The sequence below is a fragment of the Toxotes jaculatrix genome, chromosome 12 (genome assembly GCF_017976425.1).
Source record: "Toxotes jaculatrix isolate fToxJac2 chromosome 12, fToxJac2.pri, whole genome shotgun sequence".
In the NCBI taxonomy this organism is placed as follows: domain Eukaryota; kingdom Metazoa; phylum Chordata; class Actinopteri; family Toxotidae; genus Toxotes; species Toxotes jaculatrix.
In genome coordinates, this window is record NC_054405.1 from 4863226 (window position 1) to 4884112 (window position 20887).

General features: G+C 42.5%; 2 protein-coding genes across 4 annotated transcripts; both read left to right on the top strand.

Annotated features, from left to right (window-relative positions):
* Positions 1-322: 322 nt before the first annotated feature.
* ppp1r14aa (protein phosphatase 1, regulatory (inhibitor) subunit 14Aa) lies at positions 323-7851 on the top strand. The gene is made up of 4 exons (XM_041052469.1): positions 323-955; positions 2864-2944; positions 3299-3331; positions 6377-7851. The coding sequence occupies exons 1-4, from the start codon at positions 761-763 to the stop codon at positions 6548-6550; spliced, it is 483 nt and encodes a 160-aa protein (XP_040908403.1). The 5' UTR covers positions 323-760; the 3' UTR covers positions 6551-7851.
* Positions 7852-9422: 1571 nt separating this feature from the next.
* On the top strand, positions 9423-20731 carry exoc3l2a (exocyst complex component 3-like 2a). 3 transcript variants are annotated; one of them, XM_041052433.1, is made up of 13 exons: positions 9423-9568; positions 12413-12982; positions 13841-14058; positions 14543-15293; positions 15401-15515; positions 15598-15708; positions 15803-15903; positions 16187-16297; positions 16407-16542; positions 16901-17023; positions 17112-17267; positions 18301-18422; positions 19844-20731. In XM_041052433.1, exons 2-13 carry the CDS (start codon positions 12438-12440, stop codon positions 20157-20159), a joined length of 2805 nt encoding a protein of 934 aa, XP_040908367.1. In that variant the 5' UTR covers positions 9423-9568; positions 12413-12437; the 3' UTR covers positions 20160-20731. The 3 variants fall into 3 exon arrangements, with proteins under 3 accessions (XP_040908367.1, XP_040908366.1, XP_040908368.1); XM_041052432.1 differs by lacking the exon at positions 9423-9568 and adding an exon at positions 11238-11255; XM_041052434.1 differs by lacking the exon at positions 9423-9568 and adding an exon at positions 11299-12180.
* The last annotated feature ends 156 nt before the right edge of the window (positions 20732-20887 follow it).

Genomic DNA, 20887 nt, shown 5'->3' on the forward strand with positions numbered 1-20887 from the left:
AATGTCTGATCAGAGGGACATGGGACATGCTGTGGTACTTCCTCATGCAGCATTTGCCTTGATCAGATACAAACCTTCCTTGAGCAGAGGGTTAAAAGCTTCTGAGGAGCTGAGGTTGTTTACTTGTTGCTGAGAGCACTGACTGTTGACATGTGTTGATGTTCTGTCTGACAAACAGTTTGAGCCTGTGACATTATCAGCCTAAAGGATGCGGCTGATCAGGCGGCAGCTGCCGCAACTATTTAATTAGCTGCTATTTCCTGTCCAGACCTCTAGAAACTGCATTTAGTTATGGAGAAGCTCCTTCCGGTTCATTGTGGACCTAAAGCAAACGATTCCTTCAGGTGTTACAGGTCTGCAGGCCTCTGTTAGGTAGGTAGGTAGGTAAGGTTTACAGAAATAAGGAAGCTGCCATGTAAAAGTTAACAGCAGGACTGAGACATGTACAGCCTGTAGCTCTGTAGGAATCTTGTGGTGCCAGATACAGATACAGATCAACTACGTTAAAACTGGTGTCGCATGGTCGCTTATGCTTCATCGAGCAGCTCGACTCATGTAATCTTCTTTACGAGACCGAGAACGTGATTTAATGTGTAAATAGTTTAGCAGTATTTGTATAGATGCGCTGTAAATAAACAACAGCAGAGAGACGCTCAGCAGTCTGCGCCGCCATCGTCGCCTCCCAGCGCCGCTTTCTCCTCCTGTGCTTGAAAAAGGCAAACAAACCAGTCAGACCACTCCAGTCCAGAACAGACCAGACATGGCACATGATCGGACGCTTGGGGAAAATGACGAAGTTCATTCATCCGATTTTGGGTCGTTTGAAGACCACGGGCGTAATATCCCGAAAAGACACGCGCGGGTCACCGTGAAGTACAACAGGAAGGAGCTGCAGAGGCGTCTGGACGTGGAGAAGTGGATCGACGAGAGCCTGGACCGGCTGTACTCGGGTCAGGTGGGTGTCCAAGAGCAAGAGAAAGAAACTGCTGTGGCTGGTCGGAGTTTTAATATAGCCCACTGTATCTTCTCATCAGATAATAAGCTGTCAGAGCTGTTTGAATAAACTGACGGGCATTTCTAAAGACGCACATTTCCTGTAGTATAATATGAAAAGTGAGGAGGAGAGCTTTAAATCTGAAATCAAAGTTGTATTTTCACAAATACTGTGATATGAAGGCACACTGAGATCGCTGAACTCCAGGTCTCTGATAATGAATGAGGTGTTTGGTGGAGAGGAGAGGTGGGGCAGCCTGGTTCTCCTTACAAGGCCAAGCGTCCTGCAGATGTGCAGTCCACTGCTGTCCCCCTTCTCAGAGACCTGTGACTGTCTTGGGGGTTTCTGCCTTACATGGGCAGCGTGGAACTGAGACAAGGATGAATGATGAGAAAAAGGAAGAGGACAGGGTTATAATGGAGGGAAAGTGCTGTTTTATGTCCCTGGAGGAGCTAAACATTATGCATCTGGCTGCTGAGGCAGCTGAGAGGAGATTAGGATCTCTCAGAGACATCATGGGGGAAGAGGGTATTTTTGGACTTAAAGTGCAGGATTGTGTTGTGAAAGCCAAGTACGCTTATTATAAGAAAATAGAGTTCAGATTATCACAATGATAAGGCTGCTATGTGAAGCACAGGGACCAAACAGGCTTTTGCCCAGAGTCAGTGTCGTGAGTACGACACTGACTCTGGGAAGTTTTATAATCATAAAACTACAACTCACACAACACTCATTTTGTTGCACCATGCCATGTTACAAACCAACACAGCCAAAACCCTCACTACTCTTTCAGTGGAGGACATATCTGTATGAGTATCAGAGAATGAGATGAAGCTGCTGGGTCGTTGAGTTGCAGTCGTGTATGTGCCAAGGGCCCTGCCTGATTACACAGTGCAGTGAGTGCAGTGGTGTGGAGGGGTGGGTGGGACTGTCCCTTCACTCAGCTGGTACAATGGTTGTTTGTTCACACATAGCAGGCCCCTGTTACTGTATTGTGTGAACATTGTTGCTATTCAGCCCCCTGAGCCTAAGATATGGATATGCAGTGTGTGTGTGGGCTGAGTCCAGCGTCTTCAGTTCTTCTTAAAGCTGAAAATATTATTTTGGATACTGGGCATTCTGGTGAACCGGGTTAGAAGAGCATGTTGTCTCTTCTAACCTGGTCATGTTACACATGCAGAACTTCTCCTTGAGCTACATTAAAGTGCCTGAAGAACTTCTTAAGATTTCCTGGAATTCACATTTCACTCTTCCAGGACTGTCGCACACAGAGGGCAGTTTTACCAAAACAATCTGCCTGTATTACCCAAAATGCAACTCCACTACCGACAGTTCAGTTGGAGATTCGGGTGTGTTATGCTAGTATCAGTTAATATAGCGTGGAGCCACAAGCAGAGATGAGGAGCAGGCTGCAGAGCTCTGGTAAGCTCTGATTTTTTTAATTTTCTGACTTGTAGTCTTCAGACTCAGCCTACACTGACTCAAGTGACATCAGTTGAGTACACTTATCGGTTTTCACACAGCTCCCATTTATTTGTTTGAGCCATTCCTTTAAACATGTATGATGCACAAAAAGATCCAGACATTTCCATTTCATGTATTGATGCAGCTACAAAAATAATCCTGTGGGTTTAAATACTTCAGCTAGTGTAAGTGTGATATACTGTAAGCCTCAGTGAGGTTTTGGAATACGTGACACTATATGGGGAAACTGCATGGGAAAGTCTTTGAACACTTAAGAGGGGAATTTATGGGGAAGATCAGGACTGAAGAGGCGGAACTAGATTATAAATGTATGTTCAAAAAGTGTCCATCTTGTATGGTGGCTCAAGATCAAGATTGTGTATCTTTATCATGTGTTTACGTCAGGAGGGTGACATGCCAGAGGAGGTGAACATTGATGACTTGATTGACCTGCCTACCGTTGACGAGAGAGTCAAAAAGTTACAGGTAAAATGAACTGCATCACCCCTTCATTCAGTCTGTATGAGGGTCATGATTATCAATAAGGAAGAGAGATTTTCTAGTAGATTTTCTAAATTATCCAGCATTGTTAAAGCTTTTGTCGCCAGTCACAGACATCTCACATCATGATTCAGCAGCAGGTTGGACAGATTTTGTTCAGGGAGTCACTCAAACATGTTTGTGAGAGAGTTAATATTATTTACCTACCTGTTACTGAGCAAAAGCAACAAGAAGAGATTTTGTTGGTGAAATACTGAAGTGTTATTGGTGGAATATTGATAATAAATATGTGATTATGTGGCTCGTTTGATACAACAGTATCCTCTTTTTTTTGAACAGGAACTTCTGTCTAAGTGCAGGAAGAGCACAGAGGTATGTTTTAACTTGGAAATCACCTTTCCATCCCAAGATTAGTGATGATGGCACACACATTACATAGGCAAATGTACACCTGCGTGCATACTCTACACACACAGCTGAACTGAAGCTGCAGCAACTGACACCTCACCCCACAGTCTCCACAGGCCTCAACAATGGCCCTCTGTGCTCTCTTGTCTTTTTCTTTCCATTTTAATGCTGAAACAATGAGTCTTTCTGGACTCTGTGGTGCAGTCAGAGGTGCAAAGAGCAGGGAGGGCCAGTGTAGCTGCTGCTTCTCCACTCAGAATTACTTTACTGATATAAAGTGTCATTAAAGGATGTTGATTGTTTTTCCAAGTTTGTTTTAGACCAGTAGTCACATGCCTATATGTACACTGAAACGGTTTTTGCTTCCTGTAATCATTCTCCTCCTGGAATAAGGAGGTGCAAATAAGCCAGTCACAGACATGAAGGAGAAATCTTAAATCCCATCAGGCATAGTGATGTTAAGGCTGCCCTCGTTCATCTTGTTTAGGTAGTGTGAGCAATGTGGGTCTCGATGACCCGAGGCCTCTGAAGCCTGGCTTGACTGCTTTCTGTGCTCCTAAACTCTTTCTGCCTCTGGCCCAAACAGCTGTCCTGGCACAAGAGGAAGCTTTCACAGTGTCTGTCAATCAGACATAAATGCCACACATGATGTCATTTCACAACAAGGGTGGACATTAAGTGCCTGTGTGTCATCCAGTCCAGCACGCAGCTCTGCTCACAATGGGCAGGGTCCCTCCCTTAGCTCAGTGCTCCCAGAGCTCCTGAGAGAGGTCTCTGAGCCACCTTCCACTTCCACACTTACAGACTGAGCCCCCTGAAGCGACAGTTCAGGGGAGGGATCACAGACACTCACAGACTTGATACTGACAGCTTGTTGGCCACAGCCTTAGAGGGCAACAGGTTACAGTTTGACAACAGAGTCACAGGCAGGACGACAAACACCAAACAACAGAGGTTGTGTTTACCTCCCTTAGACATGCAGAATACAGAGCCAAAACACAGACCTGTGGAGCAATTAAATGGCAAAGAAGGCCAGGCTAACAGATCATAGAGGTCGGACGTAGGCTACCATGTGGTATTTATAGCTGAAAAGAGCAGGTAGCCAGGTAGTTGCACGTATGACTTTGTTTTTCTGAGGTCTCAGCCTGTGCAGAGCGTGAGGAGACATATCCACTTTGTTTACTGCCACTGCCAGTCAGGAATGAATGAAGCAGAACTCCTGTTCATAGTGTCCATTAAGAGATCCTTTCTTAACATGCATCCAGTGCTAATAATGGTTACAAAATCCACAGCCCTTGTTTCGTGCAAAAAAGTCTGTCTGAAGTTAATATGAGGCTTCAGTAATCTGAGTTAATCAAATTCATTGGGCTCCTTCCAACGCTGAAATCTGTTTAAAACAGTTTCCATGCTGAGCTTCAAACTGCTGCAGCCTTATTTTAACTTCAGATGGAATGTGTTTTTTCCAGATCAAGGACCGTAGATTCTACACTTCTACTGGAAGCACATTAGAGGTCTCTGAATAGCCCGTATGAACAGGCGCAATAATTACAGCAAGCAAATCCCGTTTCAGTGTTCAAATGGTCATATGAATAATGCCACATTAGGCTTCTTAGGTTTGCAAAGACATGGACAGACAGTAAAACAGCCTCAATATAAACAGCAACAAGACTCATCTTTACTACTGCTGATTAAAGGCTATAAAAGGAAAACAAAAACACATGAATCCAGGGAGAGACAGATGCTTACAGTCAGTATTTATTAGACTGAGACTAGTTGTTTTGCCCACCTCTTCTTTTACTGTTGCCATAACACACCACATGTGGGTGCTGTGTGTCAGGCTATAAAATGTCACCATTGTACAAAGTAGTGGTAGTGTGGTACAGCTAAACCAAATGTGATGTTTACACACTAGTGACACTATTTTTCTTTTCTTTTCTTCTATTATATTTTATATATATATATATATATATACACACACACACACGCACACATATATACACACACTTATATATACTTATATATACCTTTTTTTTTTGCATTTTTAGTGACTTTTTTTTTACAGTGGTCTTGAGTGATTCTGAGCAACACATTTACAGTAATAGAGTAAACAGAGTGGGAACTTCCTCCACTGGGGCCTTGAGGTCATTGTCCTGGGACCCAGCTGCTTTTCGAGGCCTTCTTCCATCTATGGACATGAAAACGCTCAAACACAAAAGGGTGGAAAATAACTAAACACTACCTTTATTTGGCAAGTTACTGTAGCTTCTGGTTAACTGATAGTCGTTGTTTGTTTTTCAGTGCTCTGATAACGGCTCCATGGCACTTTTTGTTAAAACAGACTGTCTAGAGGAGACTTTGCAGATGTGTTTAGTTGTGATTGTTGGTGTAGCAGAGGAAAGAGAACAAAAAAGGCATCGTTAGTCATAACAACTGGAAGGATGAGTTAAATGATAAGGCTGGAAACATCCTGTATTTTTTCTTATTGTCAACAAATACTGTTTAAAAAGAAAAAAATCACTAATCTATGTGGATTAATCCACATTTGGCGCTTTAGTGAAGAGCAGGATGGCGTATACAAGATCAACTAAAAATAAAGTATGCGTTCATGGTATTGAAGGAACCTGTTACCCAGTGCAACAGTGTAGTTTTCTGATGTGTTTTTGGACAATGATGGAGCTCTGTGGCCCAGAGGAATAAGGTGTTTCAGGGTTCAGACACACATACAATACTTAGAAGGGTGCATTTATTGTTAGTTTTGTTTTTTTGAATATGAAACATAGAGAGGTAAATGGTAAATGTTCAACATGGATATTTGCTGAGAAATTTGGAATCATGAAATGGATTGAAAATATACATGGGTGGCATAAAAAAATGCTTTATCTTTTTCAAGTAACGAGTGTGGTTGTATGGACAAATGTGAAAGGCTTATTGGAAATCTGTTACCCTGTAAAATTCTGTTTAATTTCTGCTCCGTGTGACACCGGCTCTGGCTGCTGTGCTCCTCTGCAGACCTTCATCAGAGAGCTGGTGGGGAAGCTGGAGGGAGTTCACAAGCAGGAAGAGCTGCAGAGCGAAGGCATCGAGCATCCTGTCATCTGTCACAGCCACCACCGCCACGAGCCCTACCACTTCAACAACCCACACCAACACCACCACACTCAAGGCCAAAACCAGACCCTTTGACAGCCTCCCAACACACACACAGACACAGACACACGAGAAGATCAATACCACTCTCATATCTGTCTCTTAAAGGTTCCCTGTGAAGTTTTTCACCACTAGTAGCTCTATGAAGCCATGTTTTTACGTGTGGGTCCCTGTTGTTGTGCACATGCACCATGGAAGCACACGCATGTGCATGCAGGTAATGTGTGATATATTCATGTCTTGCTGAGTCTCTCTTGCTAGTCATTTTCTGTGATAACAAGACTTGAGGAAGTTAGTGCTCCCAGCCAAACAATAGTCCAGCACATTACCCCCTGTAAAACCACAGCTTGTTGTTTAACAAGATATCACATGTTTGTTAGTGAGCTTAGAGGTGCTGGTAGGTGAATTTTGCTTCCCGTGGACAGAGCCAGGTTCACTATTTCCCAGTGCTTGCACATGTTATGCTAAGCCAACTGTAGCCTTATATTTAAGGGACAGATATTTGAATGGTGTCAGTCTCCTCATCTAAGTCTTAGCAATAAGGCAATGTTTAATAAGCCTGTTTACCAAATTTTCAAACTCCCTTTAAGCATTTATTAAAAAATAGACACTGACATTTCTTATCTGTGGATAATTGGCCAATGATAAGACATTAATCATTAATGTAAGAGCAAGGTCTTGACTCTTAACGTGCCTTTTAGCACCGGCAGTAATCACACAGGAAGAAATACATCATATTTTTCCACTGACAGTTTTCCCAGAAGACCCAGGATTTATTTACAGCATCAAAACATGAGACTCTCACTTTTACTTGACTGGAAAAATTTGTCACTATGTTGCTCCTACTGCTATTATCACACATAGTTGGATGCATCAGTTTGTGGCACTAGCTAAGTATCTGATGAAAGTAAAGAGTAGCAATAAACAGAATATAGGGCTCTTCATTCTCAAATAACATCCTGGTACATATTCAGCATCAGGCACTGATCATCCATGGGTGGATTTTACATCACTGTCTGAATTTAACACTGAACTGAACTGTGACACAGCACGTTCCACCTTCCTCTGAACACACACTGAAACATGTTAGATGCACCACTTTTTATTTTAGATAACACTGCTAAATTAGATGCACGTGACTTATTCTGCCTCTGTTAAATTGTGATAATTATTTATTGTCATGATTACAGGAAACGGACACAGATCCAACACACCGGTAAATTTTAACACTGGGAATAATGTTGCAAAGCTCACACTGTAGTTTTAATGCAATTTCACTGTCAGTCCTGCAAACAGATGTCTGTCCTTTGCAGGAACTGCTAATAAAACAGTTTCTTTCACTGTGGGTGCACTGTTTTATGTACTGTATGTGGGTTATGGAAAAATGTGGGTTATCACTTGCGGTGAACACTTAAGTAGTCAATATACCAGAACTACCAGTTCATTAGGTACGCCTGTATAATAATATAGTCCTTTGAAAGGTGTTTGTTTGGATTCTTAACAATTAGTTGACCCTGTCAACTCATATATACAATTATCTACCCACAATACCCTTCTTTAAGGTATTCAAATGCTATTTGGGCTATTGTTCATATACACTTATTGAATTAATGAATAAAAGACATAAATGTGAATATATAAAGTGATACTCATCCTAAAAATGTTAGAATGTGAATTAAATACTAAATGAATATTTCTTTTTTTTCTTACTCCTTATTGACTCAGAAAACCTCTGTAATTTGGGAGTTGCAATCAGAAAATTTAAGTGTTTATTCTCTTCTGTAAAGTATGAGAAGAGAAAACGTGTATTATCTTTAGTATTTTGACACATTTAAATCCAAAATGTTAGTCTGACTGGCTGAGATTGGATCGGCCTGTAAAGGTGTACCTGATAAACTGGTGATTACATATATCCACTTAGCACACATGCATAAAAATGCAGCTTAAAAGAAGCATAACACACTGATGAAGGTGATGTTTGACTACAGATTTGAATGCATGACATTCAGGGCTGAAGCTGTGAGCGGAGGACCACACAGAGGCCCAGAGACTGAATGAGACACACAACACACGAAGACATGTACGGGTAAGATGATTGATCCTTAAGAAGAAACTCTTCTACCTCATGTCCTACCCCTGATTATACACTGGGTGGCAGGAGGGAGCCACAGTGAGAGCAGCAGTGTTTGGGAAAGTGTGGGATGTCTTACCTTGTTGACATTTTGCTTTGTTTGGTTATTAAGTTAAGTTATTAAGTTCAACAATACAAATATGAGCCATTTGCACATACATGCACACGCTTCTCAGATATCCTTCAACTGTTTCACTTACTGCTCTGTTCTTCGTGTGACATTAAATCCGTGTCACGGCTGCAGTGACCTTGAAGTACTGCATTTAACGAAAGACAATGTGGTAGCAGCAAAGTGTTGAATGTCATTTTAGTTCAGATTTGTGCACTTAAAGTTTTCCGCTGAGGAAAAATACACTGCAGATGGTGTATGAATGGAATTTAGACTCAAGGCCACCGACACTGAATCATCCTCATACTTCATTATCTGCTTCTAATAGGAATCAGTCAGGGCACGAAGCACACGCACACACAAGCACATGTGCACGCAAACACACAGTATGAGGAGCTGAAGAAAACATAAAACACTGCAGGGGAATGCTCTGTCCAACTCCCATCTTCCTTCGTTGTACAGTTAATGCAATTAGTGTAATTAGAAGGGTCCCTAGGGTGCGGGTGTGGGGGTGTTGGGGACGGAGGGACGGGGGGGACAGAGGGTCAGTGGCGTAGGAGGGGGAGAAAGGACGGGACGGGCCTTTCCTCAGGAAAACATATCACCTTCCACCACAATAGAGTCCGTCAGGAAACCACAGGCAGCCACATTGCTCTCTTGAGTCACCGAGTACTTTCAGACACACTCTCACACTCATCAGTCTCACACACACACATACACACACATATGCACACACTGCACAGCCTGGCAGCCCACACAGTCAGCACACTCCAGGATGACATTGTACTAAAACACTGCAAGGCAATCTCATCAGGTAAGTCTCATCCTCTGCACTCGCAGACACTGTTTGAGTTTGGACTCTGATGCTCTAATTCTCACCTGTTTCCAGTGAGGGAACTGTCTTTGTTCCTTCACGCCTTCTGTGGTTACCCTGACTGATATCACTGTTCATATTATTATGTTTCTCTGTTCAGGTTTTTGTATTTGAATGCAGTTTTCCTAGTTGTCATCCAGTCAGTAGTTGGTGCCTGTCCATTTGCTGTGTAGTTGCAAGGTCTGAATTAGTAAAACCTGTTTGTGTTGTTCAGTGACACTCACTTACTGTTTTTAATTTTAGTCATGTTACAATGAGAAAACTCACATTTGGGGGAGACTCTACTGAGGGCTGAATTGTTAGAACTGTTGTATATTGATGAAGACCCTTCAGAGATGTCTGCTGTCTTCATATCACCTATTGTTCTCGCACGAAAGTGTTTTGCTTTGGAGGGAGTCGCAAACTCCTTTACGGCCATTTGCAGCAAAGTGTTTTCCTGTCCTCCACTCTCGTGAGAGGCTGATAAACAGTAAAAAGCATTTGCTTTTCAAAGGTTATCAAGTTGCTTTAGCAACTCTGAAGACCACGTTCAGACATCGAAAAACAAAATTAAATTACACATGATACAAAACCTAAAAGCCGACAAAATGGAGATCATGTATACAGAGTTTACACAGTCTTCAGCCATGTACAGCTCTGTATGATGTAGCACATCTCATGGTTATATTCATTGATCATTTTAAACCTGAATAGTAGTCTGTCTGATCATTGTCATTTTAAATCAACTAAAAAATTCCACGAAAGCTTCCAGGTGTGAAGAAGAGCGCCTTGGATAGAGAACATGGATGTGGGTTTTGCAAAAAGAAGAAGAAATTCAAATTCACTGAATCCATATCTGACTTTGTAAATGATAAGATTAACAATTTGCACTTTAAAGGTGCCAGGACATGTACAACAAGGCGCTCACGTTATTTGAATCTAAAGTTATACACTTAGGGCACATTTACGTTCCAGGGCCCTTAATCTTTTGCAAGATTAATATTATTCAGATTATTTCAAAACTAAATTTACTGAGGCCATTTTTTATGAATATTGTGTATGAAAAAACTAAAAACTGTAGTTGTACTGAAACAGGGGTTTGAAACTGATTTTTAAAAATACACTTGCTTTTATTGATGACTCTGACCACAAATGTCAAACAGTGATGTTAAAGGATTCACATTTTCTTCTTCCATTCTTAAAACAAGACACGTGTACAACACTGAAACATTTTTTTCATTACTTTAACTGTGCCCTTTGTCCATATGGGCTGTGAAAAGATCCTTTCCTGAGATTTCATTCTAAGAGTTAGTGGACAAAATCCAGTTAAAGCTAATGAGGCTTCAGCACTTTCATCAAAAGTTAGTGGTTTTATTTTAAAAATCCCTCTCTGTATTTCCCCAGATAACATTTCCTTACTGAGCTGAAGAGGAAGATTAGTGACACTGTCTTTCATAGAAAGACTAATGTTGGAAAATCATCACTTAATTTGTTTAACTCTGCTGAAACTTCTGTCTGCTTCACCTGAACTTTAAAATCATCACCCATCTCCTATATTGAAATCACATGAGGAAAGAACGTCCTCAGGGTCATTGTGGACAGATGAAACAGTTACAGCAAATAAAGTGGTTTCAGTGAACATGAGCATGTGAGTATTACTATTTTAAGACTGAAAAAAAGGTGAACCTGTCATTGAAGTTATTTGTCAGACTCAACCACAGAACAGAGAACTAGGTCCTAGAGGACAATATGAATCAACTCTGTGTTACAGGTCAGTAGTGTAAGTTAGAGCTGTTAACAGCATAACATCCTTTCTATGTAACTCGTGACGTTAGTGGTATGACAGGTTAAGATGCATGAGTCAACATCCCAATATTTTGGCACCTTGGATCAACTGCTTGTATTTTTTAACCTTCATTTAAACAGGAAATCTCTTTAGAAAAAACAATAAGAACACTGAGCTCAGTAAGACAAATGATATGTCAGAGAAATTCTGACAAAAAAAATTAGATTCTCCAAATTTGCAGGAGAAAAAAAAATCTCTGATCCTGAACTTTAGAGAATCAGGAGAATAAATATGTTTCAGCCAAGGAACTAGGTTAGCTTGCCTCCATCTGATAAATGAAATGTCTAGGTCATGTTACTACTCAAAGAAAAAGATAAGATGGGAAAACTGTGTGAAAGAGTCCCTTCACTGTCGGTCTGTTGCTTTATATACCTCTGCTGTCACCCACGTTTTGGTTATTCCCTACAAGCTGAAGGTCAAACTTTCCCGTCCCGGTCGACATAATTGTTTGTTTCCGAGTGGTATAATATTTATATAAGGTTGCAGTGCAGCACATGTAAATGCAGCAATATTTTGAATTCATATTTCCTATTTGCTTTGTGAAGTGCATTACATAACCAGTATGTGAAAGGATGTTTTTGATTCTGGTTATATAAACTGTCTGGTGGCTGACATACCACCAGAAAAACAGTTTACCACATGTCATAAGCTCAATTTTCAGTCACACATTGTTTTCTGTGCCCCGAAAGGATCAAGGACATTCATGTCTTGTAAAGGAATTTAAAAGGTATTTTGCAAGATGTCCTGGTCTTTCTCTGTTATCAGATTCCTACAGGTGGTGCTTAACCCCTCAACTTTTCTCAATTATTTTACTCAACATTTGAGTAAATGTCAAAAAGAGTAATTCATACTAAGGTTGATCTTATAATCAGATGCTTATGTATTTGACCTTTTTACTGTTTAACTGTTGTTTTCTTGAACATTTTGACAAAATCTTACACATTGTTCTTGTTTTGTAGTTTTTTAAAATCTCAATTTGCAACCATGCCCATTCTGAAGAAGCTGCCAGGAAGGTCCAAGAGCTGCCACGAGTTCCCCAGAGTGAACGGTGAACTGATCCTGCCCCGGCTGGACTTGGACCTCAGGGAGTTGAATGATCTCAATGACCTGAAGGAGCTGAATGACCTGAAGGATCTGAACAAGAACCTGAACCCCTTTGAGGATGTGGACCTGGATGAGGATGACAGGAACGGAGGTGACATGGGCCTGATCATGGGGAATGTCAGGGGTAACCTCCAGCTCAGGTCTTCCCGTGATGGAGAAGAAGAGGAAAACGAGGTGAATGCAGAAAGACACGGGGCAGGGAACCCTAAGGGGAAACCTCTCAGAGGGACCCTGGAGCGGATCTGTGGAGTGTCACCCCTCAAAACCCTTGGCAAACTGGGGAAGGGGCTGCGCATATCAGGACGCAATGTATGGGGGAGCAACTCTCCCCACTACATCCCTGGAGAATCGAATACACTCCCCCCAGAGAGGGAGAAAAGGAAAGGACTACGCAGAAGTTCGGAGGGAATTATGACCCTGCTCCGGTGAGGAGGGGTGGGGAGGAGGGAATGTGTTACACTCTGACTTTAGCTGTCTTTTGGATTCCCAACATAAAGAGTAAACTGAGTAAAAGGTTGTGGATGGTATTCTTGTGGAGTGTGTGCAGAAAGGGAAAAAGTATGAAAAGTAAGATCTTGGATTGAGGTAGTTATAAGCATAAACCCAAAGAACCACATGAATTTTGAGATCTTGGTCTGTTCAGTAAAGGGAAAAAATAAATGCATTTTTACATTTTTATAGAACAATGGTGCTGTAGAGAACCTTTCTTAAAGGCTCTGCAACAGTGCATCCATCAATTTCCTTTCATAACATTAACAGAAATCAAATCGAATTGAGAGGATTCCCTATAAAAATAAACACTACAGTAATATCACTCACATTAAACTGTTACAAATCAGGGAGTCAAGACCTTTCTGAGCAGCTGGAGTGTGATGAATTAGTCTCTGAGAACAGGGTGGAAAAATGGAAAATGTATGCTTATTTCCTGAGGAGTTATGTAACATGCCACAGCAACCTGTTGATCTACGGAACCTCCTCTTTTGTTTTTCAGTGACATGTTGTGTACTCACTGTGCTCATTGAATGGAACTATTTTTAACAGAGGCAGTCATGCTCAGCAGCAGCACAGTTTTAGCAGATGTGTAAATATGTGGCATTCCAAGTATAGCTGCTACTGGGCACACAGTACAGTACAACACAAACCTGAAGACTGCTTAATGTCATTTCCATTCATATGTTCCTATAAATGCAAGTTATATAGTCATGCAGTCTATGCATTCTTACTCAGACTCTTTGCAGCAGCAGTGATTCATGTACTTTGTTGCCGCTGTGGATGTTGTGCAGCTTTACAGGTCGACGTAAGGAGGAGCGCAGAGAAAGCCTGCCCTGCGGGGACCTGAGCGCAGACACTGAGGCCGAGGCTTCCAGGCGGCCCTCCTTCCTCAGGATGGTCAGTCTGGGGAAGCTGAAGAGAGAATCCATGTCAGACAAGGCCTCCCAAGAGGCTGAGGAGGAGCCAGTGGAGGAGGAGCCAGTGGTCAAAACCAGAGAACCCCTCTCAGGTAACAATCCAGGTGTAAAAATGCCCACATGCTGATCACAAACTTATATTTACATATCAAGAGACCTGGAGGAGAATTGTCTTTTATGAGTAGCTTCCCTCATGTTTGAGAACTTAAGGGTCAAGTCTGAGCAGTACTTCCTCACAATCCGAGTCAACTATACACTGCTGAGGTCGAGAGGTCCCCAGATCCCTGAGTCACTGGGTTCAATCACCAGCGGACTGTGAAATCAGGAAATGACCACACTTCCTCCTACCCCAGGTTCCTCTAGATAGATGTTCAACCAAGCTACTGTTCACAGACTCCACAGGGAGCCTCGCTCGGAATAGAAGAGAGTGAAGAATGAGCAACAAATAACCCAATTTGTCAGTCAGGCACACGCACAACTACTCAATATAAAAACAGATATCCGCTTGGTCAGCCTTTCATTTTGTGAATGTTGCACAAATAAACAGCTTTCTTTGGCTCTTCTTGCTCCTCACAGTACTGGAGATCCTACAGTTGGTCAACCACAGGGACCTTCTCCTGGCTGACACGCACATTCAGGAGTTGGAGCGAGAGTGTGAGCTGCTATCTCTACTGCCGACCCCAACTACTCCAACTCTTACCCCTACGCTGTGTCCCAGCACCCCTCCTGGCATGATCCCCTATTCATCCTCATCCATTGAGGACTCCCTCAGCTCCAATGCGACACTAGACTCCAGCCGGCGGAAGGCTAAGGATGTGGAGCTCCTGTATGAGGCCCTGCAGAAGGAAATGTGGGACGTAGTGCGTGAGTCCCTCCGTCAGCCCAGCGCTGGTCCCAACCTTGGGCTGGTGGTGCTGGTGATCCAGCAGGAGGAGCATGCTGATGCTGCCTGGGCCCTGAGACAGGAGACCAAGCCAGAGCGAGAGGGCCCCTTGATCCAGCCCAGCCACCGTCCCCGGCAACTGAAGATGAAGTGGAGGCAGGCCGTGGCTGAGGCCGCAGACTGGAGCCTGCCGCATCAGGTGGATACCCAGGCAGGCCAGTTGGCCTCATACTTGGAGCGCCTGAGGAGCCGGATGGCGGATGACCTTGATGCAGCACGGAGGAATGCTGTATCCATTTACCCAGAGGAGTTTGCTGCCTTCCAGGTGTATGTGGAAAGTTACCATCGAGCCGTGGCCAAACGTCTTCGGACTATTACCAGTGGCCCGCTGCAGATTACAGATGTCTACTCACTACTGGACTGGTTCTACAACATCTACAACAGGTACAGTGAACCTTCATGGGTGTTGCCATGCAATGATGACATGTCAAACTTCTACTACAAACCTGAGATCTCAACTGGTTTACTAAAGATTAATCACTTTCCACCAGGGATGTCCTAGGAACCATTGGCACAACCACACCTATCAACTATGCTCCTCTGGAACCCATTCTGCCTCAAGGCACAGTGGACAGGCTGGAACAAGACTGCATCAGTATTGTCAGGGTAAGAAATTGTATTTTTTCACGTGTTTCTTCGAAAATCTGGAAGGCAGGCACATTTAAAATGTTTTTGTTGTGATTTTCAGGAGAAGGTGACAACAGAGCTTATTCAGGTTCTGGATGAAGAGGAGAGGCGATGGGCCCAGACTCTGCACATAGAGGAGTATCAGTCGCACCTAGCACGTTCGGTCATCCAGGTACCTTATCACAAAAAAAAAAAAAATGGAAATTGACTTTTGAGAAGTTTCATTATTGTTTTCTCATCACTCTTCATGTCTTTCACAATTCCAGAGGCTAAAGGTGGATTTGGACAGATCCACATCTGTGAATCAGTTTCTAGGGGCAAGAGTAGCTCGTTGTAGTCTGACTGGATTGGCTGACTTTCTCTACAAGTGAGTACATGAGGGGAATGAAGTCAGGGCAACATTCTGCATGAAAAACTGAAAGTTGGGTCAGTAACAAATCTGATGCATTTGACAAAGACACGTCAGCAGGTATAAAGCAGAGTAATGCAGATGTTAATCTCTAGTTTCAAAATACACTTTATTGAATGTGCTGGTGATTTGAAAACATGAGAGATTCATTTCAGACAAGCCCGGTGCTTTTAGAGGCCTGGATAATTTTATAGGTTATATTAGCATTTAGTAGGTTCTCACAAAACCTCCATGTGTTCAGTTTCCAGAGGAAGGTGGAGATGTTTCACGAGACTCAGGCAGAATTCGGAGACCGAGGGGACGGATATGTTTCCAGGACCATAGCTCTGGTCAACTGCTGCCCTCCTCTCAGGTAGACAAGCAATTATGGCAACATTATTCAAACTGAACATTGTCATTCTTACTTTTTTATGCAGTAATTTGCTGAAAGTGCAGCTTCATATCTGCTGCGTGTCCTTTAGATCCTTTGTGGAGCGCTGCAGGCAGTGTGATCCACAGGGCAGTGAGGAGTCAGCACAGAGAGCCAACTCCTCCCTGGACAGGGTCATCAACCAGTCAGTGAGGGTGCTGACTGACAGGCTGTTTGAGCACATCAGGGTGAGTCTCATCTACTTAGAGCTTCTTTCCCCTAAAACTGTTTTTTTTTTTTTTTTGTTATTGATCCATAAACATGTAAGCAGGATCTTAATGTTTCAGTTTGAAATTACTTTGCAAAATGTTTCATCCAAAAATTTCATCCTGTTTGATTTTTTTGTATGTAGAATTTTAGATAGCTACAGCTGAGAGAAAAATGTGCAGTAAAAAGTACAGTATTTCCCTCTGAAATATGGTGGAGCAATAACAAAATATAGAAATACACAAGTAAAGTTACAACTACCACAAAATTGCGCTTATGTACCGCACTTGAGGAAATGTACTTTGTGTAGTCTGATCAGATCTTGGCCTGTTGTTCCAGCCTTTCTTTGACAAACTGATAAAGAGAAAATGGCTGAATAACACAGAGGCCTTTGAGGCCATTGAAGCCAGCATTAAACAGCACTTCAAGAAGTTCAGAAGGATGGACTGTCCACCGTATCAGGTAACACCTGTGTGATTGAATAAAATACAGTATTTGCTTGAAGATCACAAGCAGCCAGTCAGTGATTAATGTTACAAATGACCGACAGACGCTGGTGGGTGAGGTGCACCGGCGGGTCCTGGTAGAGTATGTCCGAGCCATTATGCGGGGACGCGTAATCTGCACGTCCTCCAAGATGAGGAAGAGGATGGCTTTCCGCCTGCAAGATGAGGCCAAACAGCTGAAAGGACTCTTTAAAGATCTGGTGAGTCTGGTCTTCACACAAAATGTTATGTTTATTTCAATGAATCGGGCAGTGTCACTGAAGAGGATGCATGCACTGCACCCAAAACACAGCTGATCATTACTTTTCAGGAGACCCTAGCTATTATAAATAATTCCAAAACGCTGATTGTTCAAAAAAGAAAAAAAAACTGAGCAGTGCTGGTGAGGGGAATGCAGAGCCTGGTGGCTGTGAAGCGAGTCTGACCCTCGAACTTCCTAGGTCAGGAATAACTCAGACAGTGTTGATACAGGAGTGAGCCCTGAAAAATGTCTGCCGTCAGTGAGATGGAGATGGATGAACCAGGCTTACGTTAGCACTTGCCATGGAGGGAAGAGGGTGTAAAACAACTAGGCCTGTCGGTGTGGCATTTGCCCCCTTTGTGTGTGTGAGTTCAAACAAGTGTCCGTCACCTCGGCTGACAACAGGAAGCCGCTGTGTTCAGAAGGAACTTCCTGTTCCTGTCAGCTGGCTGGCTTTGATGTGGCTCTGGGATGGCCTTGATGGCCTTTTTCACCGAGTAAGATGAAGTGTCTGTGGAAACTGGGAACTTGGGGGTGGGGGCGTAGGGGGAGATTAGTTTTTAATGGCTGTCTAAAACAGATGCCTTTATTTTTAGTGAATGCCAAGCCAAAGAATTCTACTTGTTTTTCCTGAGGGTTTGAAGGAAAAACAGGACCTAGAAAAACAGAGGCGGAGTTTTGTTATTCGCTTAGTAAATCACCTAAATGTTTGGCCTCTGGCCTTTAGAGGGATTAATCTGTGTTTCCTCTGAACATTTGGTCGTTGTTGCTCTGGGCTGCTACTCGTGCCTCTTGGAACTGGAAGAAGAAGCCATTTAGATAAACAGTGATAACATATGACAGGAGCAGTGAATCTTACAATGAGATGAAGACATTTTGGAAAAGAATCCCAATATAAATATCAGTTCCATGTTTTTAATGGTAATACATACTTATACTTTTTGTTTGATGACTAAATTGCTTCTGTGCTCTTCGTCTTCTCTCTGCTTCAGGAATCGAGCTCATCCTGGTTGGACAGCATCGTCTGCCACCTGGCTGACATCATTCTCCTGGAGGACACTCCCTCCATCCAGATGGAGGTCGCTGTCCTGGTGAAAGAGTTTCCAGACATACGGTGAGGGTTTCAACAAGTTAACAGTTGAATCATTTCTATAGCAACCAGGAAACTTCGATAAAAACAGATATATATGCACTGTACCCCCGAAGGTCTTATATTCTTTTATGCTTACTGCTACACATTCAGAGTGCTGTTCTTGGCACTTAGCCAAAGCAGAGAAAATGTAGACTATGTATGTTTTTTTTTTTTTTTTTGTCACAATGGATCAAAACAAGGAAAAGGAGTGCGGAAACATATCTACATTAACTTTGCTATTTTTGGAGGGGAGCACGGGTCTGTTTTGAGAATGGATGAGGTTGAGAGGCCTCAGGGGGAGGGAGAACCAACCGCCCAGGCTGTTTGTGCACAGATTAAGACTCAGGTGACAGTTGGCAACATACGACGGCATGTGACGCATAACCCTCCGCGGAGCAGACAGGAAGCTGCTGCCGAGTACTTCCTGTTCCTGCCACCCTGCAGGAGACAGACTGGTGCCACACTCTGAATCAAAGAGGGAGAGGTGTGGAAGAGGAGAGCAAAACACAGCAGTTCAGACCTGGAGACATGCTAACTCACTGCTTGACTCACCCCCTTTTGTTTACCGCATGGCATCCCCTGCTGGTATTTTAGGAGATCAAAGGCTGCCGGCCTTCCTTGAGTTTTCTGGGTGCTTCACTCAACAGCATTCATAGACAGATGACTGTGTTCACATGCGGGAATACATGCCAGTCCTTCCAGCCTCCTTCCAGTCTTTCCTCTTTATTCATGACTTATGTATCATTCATTAATACTTTGTAGATTAGTTATAAATCTCAAATAAGAACAACTTTTGGTTTCCCAGGCTGAGAAACATTCTTCTGTGTGACATTTGCTTCATATTCTTGTGTAGCACTTTATTGCTTCAGCGCTAATTCACCAAACAACAGAGATTTCATTACCTATTATAAAAAAAACGTATAAATGTTATACTGTATTTACAGTATAACATTTATACCTGCAGACCAGGTGGCTTATTAACAGGTGGGAAATCCAGTATCACCAACATTTAAAGACACATCATCACCAAAGTATAAACACCAGTCAAAGGGATTTTTCACAAGCTGGCCAAACAAGGATTCAGGGGTTACTTCAAGAATAAGGATTAGAAAAAAAGAAACGCAAAAGATAAAAATTAAAGATTCAAAATTCTAAATATATTTAAAAAAATAAATTGTGTGTACATTTTCAAACACAAGTTGTTCTTATCACTGGCTTATAGCCAATCTGTAAAGCATTAGTGAATGATTTACTGAACAGTCTTATGGCATGTGCCTTTTTTAGACCCATATACCAAATCTGAAGCTCTTTCCCAGAAACAGATGATATGACTCAGAGAGATGTGACTGTTAGTCAGCATTTACGCTACAACCTTTGACAACTGATATCTTTCCTATCCGCAGGAAGAAGCACGTCTCCACCCTGCTGAACATACGGGGGATGATGCGGCAGGCGGAGCGCCAGGAGATCCTCAACATTGTCAAAGACTTCGAATGCAGCAGTGCCCTCATGTGCCGGGACCACGCCCTCTTTTCTGACATCCCCATCACCTCAGAGGTGCACTGCATCAGCCTGGGTCTGCTTCGCCTTGCCATGACCGTCTCTAACTGGCTCTCCGAGCACTGCCCGAGGAGAAACCGCAGGACAAGCGCCAGAAACGCAACACCTCAACCTGCCGAGAATATGGAAGAGATAAATAAACTTCACAGAGAAGACTAGCTGTTGGTGTTTGTGTTAGGAGAGCAGTCACAGACATGCTGTGAAGACACTGATGAGATGTACATGCACCTTGACCAGAAACTGTACCAAACATTGTTACCAGCCATTTAAAGAAACTTGACCTCAGGTACTGCTCGTACTGTACACGCTCACTTACTGACATTTCTCCATCTCCACATGTGCATTTTTAATGGAAATGTGAAACAGACTGTGTGTTGTGATAGCTCATTATGATTTGAAGTTCAGAATACAGAAATAAATAAGTGGTTTAAAATATCCTCAAAATGTAACTTCAGTTTTGTTTTTTGTTTTTGTTTTAGCCTTTTATTCCTCGACATCATTGCAGAAGCAACTGCTAGCAGATGATATGCAATATGATCTAGGATGTTTGTTGTTTAACATGTATTTACCCAACCATATATATACCCATTCTCTGGTATATAGTTCATATATATATATATATATATATATATGAGGAAATAGTGTATGGAAATGTAAATGTGTTGAACTCTCACTGTGAATGAAATGGATCTGTTGCTGGAACTGTAATAAAAACCCATTGACTGGGTAGATTAAACAGATTCAGCATCTCTGTTATTTATTATGGTATAAATACTGTGTTCTGTACGTCAGTCGAACAACAAAAGGAGGATGATGTTTGTCTGCATACTGTCACAGTTATGGCAGCTCTTAGAATGGATATGCTATTGTACAATTGTCTTATTCTA